Here is a 10969-nt window from a genome sequence, read left to right on the forward strand (position 1 = left end):
ACTGGGCCCAGCCAAAATCTGAAAAAAAAAAAAAAAGTATTGAAATTTAAGTTAAACAGCCATTTAGTGGTATTGACGAACATCCAAAGGGCAGTAAAACTACAATTGATCTTTTGAAAATGAAAAAAAATTTTTTTCCAATTTGCAGCCCATAGGCCTGCAAGTTGGTTTTTGGTTTTTTTTTTACTGTTGGGGATTCATTGAGGGTACAAGAAGCCAGGTTACACTGATTGCATTTGTTAGGTTAAAGTCTCTCATGTGTCTTGCCCCCAAAGGATGTGTCCCACACTGAGACTGAGCTGTCCCTCCTCCCTCCTGCCCTCTCTCTGCTCTTCCTTTCCCCCAACCCCCTACCTCCTCTCTCTCTCTCTGTTCTCCCCTTCCCTCAACCCCCATTAATTGTCCTCATATCAAAATTGAGTACATAGGATTCATGCTTCTCCATTCTTGTGATGCTTTACTAAGAATAATCTATTCCACTTCCATGCAATTTAATACAAAGGCTGTAAAGTCGCCCATTTTTTTTAATGGCTGAATAGTATTCCATGGTGTACATATACCACAGCTTGTTAATCCATTCCTGGGTTGGTGGGCATTTAGGCTGTTTCCACACTTTGGCAATGTAAATGAGCTGCAATAAACAGTCTAGTGCAAGTGTCCTTGTGATAAAAGGATTTTTTTCCTTCTGGGTAGATGCCCAGTAATGGGATTGCAGGATCAAATGGGAGGTCTAGCTTAAGTTCTTTGAGGGTTCTCCATACTTCCTTCCAAAAAAGTTGTATTAGTTTTCAGTCCCACCAGCAGTGTAAAAGTGTTCCTTTCTCTCCACATCCACGCCAGCATCTGCAGTTTTGGGATTTTGTGATGTGGGCCATTCTCACTGGGGTTAGATGATATCTCAGGGTGGTTTTGATTTGCATTTCTCTAATAATTAGGGATGATGAGCATTTTTTCATATGTTTGCTAGCCATTCATCTGTCTTCTTTAGAGAAGGTTCTATTCACATCTCTTGCCCATTGATATATGGGATTGTTGGCTTTTTTCATGTGGATTAATTTGAGTTCTCTATAGATCCTAGTTATCAAGCTTTTGTCTGATTAAAAAAATGCAAATATCCTTTCCCATTGTGTAGGTTGTCTATTTGCTTTGATTGTTATCTCCTTAGCTGTAAAGAAGCTTTTCAGTTTAATTAAGTCCTACTAATTTATTTTTGTTGTTGTTGGAATTGCCATGGAAATCTTCCTCATAAAGTTTTTCCCCAGGCTGATATCTTCAAGTGTTTTTCCTATGCTTTCTTTGAGGATTTTTATCGTTTCATGCCTTAAATTTAGGTCTTTTATCCATCTTGAATCAATTTTTGTGAGTGGAGAAAGGTGCGGGTCCAGTTTCAATCTTAACACATGTGGGTATACAATTCTCCCAGCAACATTTATTGAATAGGGTTCTTTCCCTCACTGTATGTTCTTGTTTGGTTTGTTGAAGATTAGGTGGCTGTAAGGTGTTAGTTTCATTTCCTGGTTTTCTATTTGATTCCAAATGTCTGTATCTTTATTTTTGTGCCAGTACCATGCTTTTTTGACCACTGTGGCCTTGTAGTACAGACTAAAGTCTGGTGTGCTGATGCCCCCGGCTTTGTTTTTATTACTAAGAACTGCCTTACCTATACGGGTTTTTTTTTTCTGGTTCCATATAAAACAAACAATTATTTTTTCCAAGTCTTGAAAGTCTGATGTTGGTATTTTAAAATTTTCTGTGAATTACTACAAGATCACTTTATTGTGGCTTTACCTCTGAGGGCTGAAATTACCAAGAAACTCCAGTGTAATTTATATAGCATAGCTTAAATGAACTCTTAAAAATCTTAATGCATATCTTCTGATGTTTTTATATCTATAGAAAAGATGACTATTTCACCTTTTTTTCCTTAATATCCTCACAGGAAATTGAGAGTCAGATTGACAGAATCTGTGAAATGGGAGAAGTGATGAGGAAAGCAGTTCAGGTGGATGATGACCAGTTTTGTAAGATTCAGGAAAAACTAGCCCAATTAGAGGTAAGATTGTTGTTATTATAGGTTCACAGTATTTCACAGTTTTCAGAGTATAACGCGTGTGCCATCATATCACTGCAGTATATTGATGTTTTCTGTGTTATCATAATTTAAAATTAAAACTCCTCCTTCATACTCTTTTAAAGAAAAGGAATACAGTAAACAGTAATCAATGAAAATACCAACTATGAATTGGCTAAAAGTTGAGGCTGGGTATGGTGGTTCATGTCTGTAATCCTAGCACTCTAAGAGGCCAAGTGGGAGTATTGATTGAAGTCAGGAGTTCAAGACCAGCCTGAGCAAGAGCAAGGCCCCGTCTCTACTAAAAATAGAAAAATTAAACAGACGTAGTGGTGTATACCTGTGTTCTCAGCTATACAGGAGGCTGAGGCAAGAGTATGGTTTGAGGTTGCTGTGAACTGTGACACCACAGCACTCTACCTAGAGTGACAGAGTGAGAGGCTCAAAAAAAAGTTGAGATATCCTATTGGGAGGGTAGAGAGAATGGAAGGTACAGGTTATAGGTGAGTTAAAATCCCTCATCTGGCCAGGTGCGGTGGGTAACACCTATAATCCCAGCACTTTGGAAGGCCAAGGTGGGAGGATGCTTGAAGACAGGAATTTGAGACTTGCCTGGGGAACATAGTGAGACCTGTCTCTACAAAAAATTTAAAAATTAGCAAGGTACAGTCTCACACGCCAGTACTTCTAGCTATTCCTTCTGGAGGCTGAGGCAGGAATATTGCTTGAGCCCAGAAGTTCAAAGGTATAGTCAGCTGTGACTCAGCCACTGCATTCCAACCCTGTCTCTTTTAAAAAAACAAAACAAACAAAGCAAAAAGATCCCTAATCTGCCATAACAGGAAGTCAAGTACATAGCAATTAAAACTGATGATCAGGAATGAGCTGGGCATGGTGGCTCATGCCTGTAATTCCAGAAGTTTGGGAGGCCAAAGTGGGGGGATTGCTTGAGGCCAGAAGTTTGAAACCAGCCTGAACAACACAGCAAGACCCTGTCTATCCAGAAAATAAACTGATGCTCAGAAAATAGTAGTATAAGCATATTATTTGGAATTATGGGTATACCAAAGAAAATAGATAAAAGTGTTTAAGAGTGGTTGCTGTTGGAGAACAAAGCCAAAGAACTGTTCATTTTATAAGCCTTATAGGCTTGATTTTTTAAAAAACTATTTTCATGTAATATTTTGATTGAAATAGGAATGTATTACAAAAAGAACGGCCTGTGGTATTACTGCACCCATAAAATTATTCTATAAAAGCATTTCAGTAGATGGTTTGAATGCTGCTTATTACAAGGTTCTATCATGAACCCTTTGAGATATAATCAGAGAGGACCAGGTATGGTGGCTCACACCTGTAGTCCTAGCACTCTGGGAGGCTGAGGCAGGTGGATTGCTTGAGTTCAGGAGTCTGAGACCAGCCTGAGCAAGACCAAGACCTCGACCCCGTCTCCACTGAAAATAGAACTACCCAGGCATTGTGGCAGGTGCCTGTAGTCTCAGCTACTCAGGAAGCTGAGGCAGTAGGATTGCTTGAGTCCAACGGTTTGAGGTTGCTATGAAATATGATGCCATGGCATTTAGGGTGACAGTGACACTATGCCTCAAAAACAAACAAATAGCCAGAGAGAATAAGATGAGGTACCTGCTCAGTCTAATGAAAGGAATAAGATTCGTCCTTTACAGACAAATATTTGGAGTTTTGTGAGTATTCTCATCTTAAGTAGAATGTGGATGTGGGTAATGATACCAACCTTTCGGATTATTGTGAAATATTTGTCACATACATCATATACCCACAATATGCTCAATAAGCAGTTTCTTCTCCCCCGTCCCTTCATTCTCTAGAAATATAGGACATCTAAGAGGAAATTAATCAGAGTGAAAGGATTATTAGGAATTTTTTAAATAGTAAAACTTTTGACAACTATGAAGAATATGACAGTGAATTCCTCAACTGGAATTCCTCTTTGTAGTCCTAACACTTTGTGTACAGAAATTACTAAGTATCTCTTTTTCAGCATTTTGGCTAAGATCAAATGCAGAAATTACTAAGTAAATGTTAAATGAATAAATATTTTAGGAAATTCTCAGCTGTGGATTTTTTTGTTTTCTTAAAACTTTTTAAATTAATGTTTTCTGCTCTTGGAACAAAACAATGTGTTGTGATATGGTTTAATGGTAAAAATGCCAGAAATAAATCAGTACCTTTTTTTTTTTTTTAGCTTGAAAATAAGGAACTTCGAGAATTATTGTCCATCAGCAGTGAGTCTCTACAGGTTAGAAGGGAAAACTCAACGGACACTGCTTCCCAAGACATCAAATAACTGAACTCTGATGGCTAACGATTATCTATCAAGGAAGGAAGTTACTATCTTCCCATTCAATTATTGTCCATTCAGTGTCTTGCCTCAGACTTGATTTAGTGTTGATTAAAGGTATCAGGTGGCATTTTAGAATTTCCATTCAGTATTGGCTGTCCACAAAACAGTTTTTAGGTGTATTAGTGCATATACACACTGAGTCTTACTACTTCTTTCTCCAAAAGACTGCTTTTAATTTTCCTTTCCAGGACCTCCGTTTACGTAATCTGTGTTTTCAGGTCATTTTGTTTTTCATATCTCTGAAACTTTGAGCATTTTATTATAAACCAGCAGTTTTATTTTATATAACATTGTAAAATACACTTCTAAGGATTTTTAAAAGAGATCTAACTTTTTAAATCTATTTAGCATAAACTTGGATTTTTTTCCATTTGACAAAGTAATACAGTTCCACGGAACTAGTTGGGCAAGTCTCTGATTTGTAATGTCATTTCACCTGTGAAGTTTTAAGTCTCTCTGGTGCTGAGAGTTGGCACTTTGTGACCTGGTGTCTTTACTCTTTATTTGAGAGAACTACTGTTTGTCCCCAGTAAGCATACGTGAAGTAACTATTTTTTTCTCAGTGACAGTATAATTATCATATGCAAAGTTCATATTGTTCAAAGCTAAGGAACTTGTCCTGTGTATGTACATGCACACGTGCACTTAATTCAAATGCTAAAAGTAGCTTTTATTTATTCTATTAAATATAAGTAGTCAAAAACAAAAAACACAAATGTAGTAGTCAATTTTTCAATTGTGCTACTGAGAAATCTTCAAATTACGTAGTTCGTGCAGTGTGAAGAGGATATCATAAATTTATTCACATTCTAGTTCTTGGGTACTATATTCCACTGTTTAATTTGTATATAACTTCCATTTTATGGTTAAGAACCAACATTTGTATGGATGTCTTTTATTACTAGCAATAGTGGGTGGTTTTTTTATTTAAGATCTATTTTTCACACAGAAGTAGTTTCATTATCTAATGAGACTTATTACATTCATAAACATTGTTTTTTTGTGATAGAGTTTCACTATGTTGCCCTCGGTAGAGTGCTGTGGCGTCACAGCTCACAGCAACCTCAAACTCTTGGGCTTAAGAGATTCTTTTGCCTCAGCCTCCCAAGTAGCTGGGACTACAGGTGCCCACAACAATGCCTGGCTTTTTTTTTGGTTGTAGTTGGCATTGTTGTTTGGTGGGCCCAGGCTGGGTTCAAACCCGCCAGCTCTGGTGTATGTGACTGGTACCTTAGCTGCTGAGCTACAGGCGCCGAGCCTAACAGAGGAACATTTTTATTCAGATGCTCACAGTCAACAAGATTCACTCATCAACTCATTCCCCTGTCTATTTACTCAAATCTCAAATTGATAAATTACTCCTGTTACACTATCTATTTAGATTTTCCAAAAGATAGTTGAAGTAATGAATGCTAAACCTATCAGTATTTTTCAGCATAGCATCATTAACTGCATGAGCCACAGTATTAAAGAATTTTTTTATGTGATGTGAAATTTCTTTTTTATAGCTATAAAGAACAAACTCCAGTTAAAACAACATAGTGTCTCTAAAAGCCCCTGATCCCGCTAGTACCAATGGATTTTGCCTAGAGCAAGGGCATTAACGAATAGGCATATGTTATTCTAGATGTCCAACTTGCAGCATGCTGATTTAGTGAAGACTTTTTTAGCTTATCTGTGGTGTCAGATATTACAGAAAGTATTCATGGGCCTTTTCCTTGCTAATCATCTTTCATTAGTTTAGTGTAGCCTAAGACCACTCTTATTCTTGCAAGGTATGCTAGAGAAAAAAAGTTGGATACCCCTGTTTTAGAACTTGCCAAATTTGTTTGATGTCCTGCGTAGAATTTGACTGAAAAACACTCCACCCCCAAGTATAAGCATCTTTAATTTTATTTCATAGGAACCTTGAACTATGCCGTAAGTCACCCCACAAGTCCATTCAGGAGGCAAGTAACCTATTCCATTTGTCAGCCATGATCAGGTTTCAGTCAAAATGATAAAGTAACCAAGTAGCTCCTTAAGATATAATACGGCGTCCTTGTATCTGCCTTATGTTCTTTTTGTGCTGTTTATAAAGTTCTTTACATCTCAGGTATCAATGAATCTTCATGTTAACCTTTCCCCCAAGAATATCAAAAGCTTGAAGTATGAGTCTAAAGAGTTTTCAGTGGCCTACATAATATAAATTCTGGCTGGTATTAATGCTATCATGATAATGTGTAGTTAGAAAACTGAGTGGGAAAGGAATGCTCCTCACATTGACTGGATTTAAAGTTTCTTTTGTACTAGGCAGTAGAATTTGGTGTGTAATATCTTAGTTCAAAATTCTTTTTATTTCAGATTCATATGAGGGTACAAACAGTTCAAAATTATCTTTTCTAATAAAAACCTTATCTTGAGAAGATAAGCTAATTTTACTCATTATGGAGTCTAATTGTTAGGAAGTGCAGGGGATTTTTTCACGTATATATATTTACATATATAGCAATCTTGTCCAGTAGTCACGACAAGGGTTTTGTAAATAATTTGTAATTAGCACAATATATTCAGCACTGTAACTCTACAGATAGTACCTTATATTAGTAAGGTATTAACTATATACAGTATTTTATGCATAATTATTATATTCCTTTGTATAATTCAGATCAAACATCAAAGATCTGTTTCAGTGTTCCTTAAAATGTGGTTCACAGACCTACTGAAAATCAAAATTTGGGGATGGGAGCCAGGAATTTGTAGTTTAATAATTATGCCAGATATTTCCTAAAAACACTAGTTTAAGAATGCCTAGTCTGTGTGCATGCATTTCATTAGGAGTTGTGAATAGAAAAGTAGGAGGAAAAAGTTGTCATTGTTGCCAAAGAAAAATCAGGAAAGAGAGACAAGCAAGTATATATATGATTACAATGCAGTGTGCTAAATGCAGTAAGTATGTATAGGACACAGAAGAGGGACTGTTTGTACCAGAGTCCAATAGAGATAACAAATGGGTAGGAATAGAAGTAGGAAACCTTGGGGCCACAAAAGCCAGTATGATGCTATTGCCAATAATGGCTACCAGAAACTGAGCGCTTTACTGTGTGGCAGGTCCTGTATTATATAATCTCTGTTTCAATTATACCTCGTTTTACAGATACTCAGGAACGAGGAAGTTGTTATTTGTCCAAACTGGAACCATGATTCTAACCCAGGAAGACCGAAATATAATTCATCCACTAACTTAAGATGCCTTTAAATGCCATGTACTGTTCAGAGTTAAGGTGGTTCTTGATTAGCAAAATCTATCTTTTATCAGTAGTGCAAAAGAAACACTACAGCTCATATATTAGAAAAATACCATGAATTCAATAAATGGAGTCTTAACTGAAGAGATACTATCTGTTTTCTAGAATGGTGTAGCTGAGAGTGCATGCATACAACTGAAAGAGAAGATGCTTTATCTGGTCTGTGCGAGATAGAGGAAAAGGTGCCGTTTTCTCTTTCAGTCTGCCTCCTCGCCCTGTTGGCTGTCATCCTCATCCTAGTTTTTGTAGTTGCTAGAAGGTTGCTGCTGAGCTACATGTCATGCCCTTGTTACAGGGAGGGGGGAAAAATAGGAAAAGGTTTGTGCCAGGTATCTATGAGGTCTGGCAATTAAGTTTGCAAACTCACCTTAGAAAAAGTGGCACTTACCTGGTTGCTGAATATCACTACAGTCGCCTTTGAAGTACCCCCTTGGGAAGCTATTCACTGACACTAGTGCCTAGTCCACCCTTCAAAGTAATTGTGGAACTGTTCCTGGAATGGCCATCAGAACTGTCATATTGCCCTTGATGACCTGAATGTCATCAAACTGACTTCCTTTCAATATTTCCTTTATATTCAGGTAAAGAAAAATGTCACTGGGAGCCCGATCAGGTGAGTAGAGAGGGCATTCCAATACAGTTATTTATTTACTGGCTAAAAACTCCCTCACGGTGTCATGTGAGCTGGTGCATCGTCTTGATGCAAGAGGCATGAGTTGTTAGCAAAATTCAGGATGTTTTTTTCTTAACTTTTTCACATAAACTTTTTCAGCACTTCCAAGTAGTAAACTTGGTTAACTGTCCAGTTGGTACACATTCATGATTAACAATACCTCTGATACTAAAAAAAAAAAAACACAATACCTCTGATACCCTTTTTTTTTTTTCTTACCAGCATTGTTTTGACTCTTGATTTTGGACTGAGAAAACTTTTTTGGTCATGGAGAATTGGCTGACTTCCAGTGTACACTCTGATGGTTTATTTCAGGGTCTTATTAGTACACCCATATTTCATCTCCAGTGATAACATGGCCCAAAACATCATCTTGCCTCTGCAAAAGGTCGTGGCAAACTTTGGCTCTGCTTTGCTTTTGTTCAATGGTGAGCTCCTTCAGGACCATTTTCGCATATTCTCGTGCCAAGATTTTCTCTGGCTGTTTCTCTATCAATGTTAACTTGATCTACTGTGCTTCTCACAGCTGACAACACTGACACACAATTAGATGGCTTTTGGCAATGTTTCCATCAGTTGCCCTTGATACTAGGCACACTAATCTCTCTTCATGGGTGACAGTTTCTCTCCCCCTCAGAAAAACATGTTTAATTCATTTGTACGTGGCTGTTTTCTTCATGGAATTATCCCCATAAACTTGGACTGACATTTTCCTGATTTCACTTCCACTCTTGCCATATTTAACAAGAAACTTAATGTTTATTTGTTGCTCTAATATAAGCTCTGACATTCTCAGCGATGGCACACAAAAACATGCAAAAATAATGAATGTCACTCAGCAAGGTACTGCCACAAACACAGCTGTGAGGCACTGATATATCAAACCTTCCTGAGATATTGTACAGTCCTGTCAACCATTTAAATGCAGGGTGGCAAGATCATGAACTTAATTGTCAGACCTCATCTATCCCTTTTTATTGGGCGAAGCAAAACTTTCTCAGAAAGCCCAAGCAGATTTCCCTTTGCCTTATTTGCCTGACCAGTTAAATGGCCACTGCTTGCTTCAAAGGAAGGTACTTGCTCCCCAATAAAATCGGTATTCCTTTAGCAAAGAGAATATTGAGAAAGCAAGTGTCTGTTACATTGTCAAGAACTTTTACCTTTTAATCTTTAACAAGTGTTAAGGATTAACTCAATAAGTGTGTTGACGCTGAATAGCAAAGAGAATGGGCAGTAGCAGACATCTATCACTTCTTTTTTGATAGATGCACCACATCCTAACTCCTGTGTTTATGGGAATCTCTCACCTAAGGAAGCAGAACCTTCCTCCCTCCTAAAAAATTTGAAGTGCCAGATACATGTTTTCTCAGCCTCCTTTGCAGCTAGAGAAGATACATCTGCCTTAAACTTTAAAGTTAATGATACAGAGAAACAGGGTTCCTTTGCAGAGCTTGACCAACAACACTACCACCTTCAGCTCCACAGAGGAGCAGCAAAAGTGGTTTGTTTAGTGACAGTGTTCATTTTTCAATGTTGGCAAAGTCATCAGTGTAAGCTGCAGTGTCTCCCCCAAAGTGGAGACAGTGGAGTATTCACTGAAGCAATTCTCTGATGGCATTAGACACTGTGTAGCCTCTAATTTCTGGTTTCCTCTCAGTAATCCTGGGAATTACTTTTTTTTTTTTTTTTTTTTTGAGACACAGTCTCTGTCACCCTGGGTAGAGTGCCGTGGCGAGATCATAGCTCATAGCAACTTCAAACTCCTGAGCTTGAGCAATCCTCTTGCCTCAACCTCCCGAGTAGCTGGGACACAACCCCACCACAATGCCTAGCTACTTATTTAGAGATGGGGGTCTCCCTCTTACTCAGGCTAGTCTCAAACTCCTAAGCTCAAGCAATCCACCCCACCTTTGCCTCCCTGAGTGCTAGGATTACCAGCGTGAGCCACTGTGTCCGGCCCTGAGAATTACTTTTAATAAAACCATTTTTTTTTTGTTAAAATTAATCTGAATTGAGGTGGCACGTGTGGCTCAGTGGGTAGGGTGCCAGCCCCATATAACAAGGGGCGGTGGGTTCAAACCCGGCCCCGGCCAAACTGCAACAAAAAAATAGCCAGGTGTTCTGGTGGGCGCCTGCAGTCCCAGCAACTCTGGAGGCTGAGGCAAGAGAATCGCCTAAGCCCAGGAGTTAGAGGTTACTGGGACCTGTGATGCCACGGCACTCTACCGAGGGTGGTAAAGTGAAACTTATCTCTAAAAAAAAAAAAAAAAAAATTAACCTGAGTTACTTATAACCTAAAGACCCGACTGATAAAACAAGCATGGTTTTGCAAATCATGCATATGGTTTTAAAAACAACCATGCATAAATTTTGTCAACACTTTATACATAATTTTGCACTTATATTTTAACGTAATATGTGACAGTTATAAAATGTGGCATGCAAATAAATAATCAAGCATAATAACTCATCAACTAACTTAAGAATTATCAGTAATTTGCACTTATTTGAGTTTTTCTCCTATCTTTTCCCACGCCCTTTTTTTTTTTTTTTTT

At 38.0% G+C, this 10969-nt stretch overlaps 1 protein-coding gene across 4 annotated transcripts in view; it reads left to right on the top strand.

Moving 5' to 3' along the window:
* SIKE1 (suppressor of IKBKE 1) overlaps nucleotides 1-7817 on the top strand; it is a 12283-nt gene extending 4466 nt beyond the window's left edge. Inside the window, exons 4-6 of one of the 4 annotated variants that reach the window (XM_023515459.1) lie at nucleotides 1940-2053; nucleotides 4296-4349; nucleotides 7591-7817. In XM_023515459.1, the coding sequence (XP_023371227.1) occupies nucleotides 1940-2053; nucleotides 4296-4349; nucleotides 7591-7692 (270 nt within the window). In that variant the 3' untranslated portion in view covers nucleotides 7693-7817. The other 3 variants (XM_023515462.1, XM_023515460.1, XM_023515461.1) reach the window with 3 other exon arrangements.
* The last annotated feature ends 3152 nt before the right edge of the window (nucleotides 7818-10969 follow it).

This window comes from Otolemur garnettii, unplaced genomic scaffold, assembly GCF_000181295.1.
Source record: "Otolemur garnettii isolate 467f Iridium unplaced genomic scaffold, OtoGar3 scaffold00073, whole genome shotgun sequence".
Classification (NCBI taxonomy): domain Eukaryota; kingdom Metazoa; phylum Chordata; class Mammalia; order Primates; family Galagidae; genus Otolemur; species Otolemur garnettii.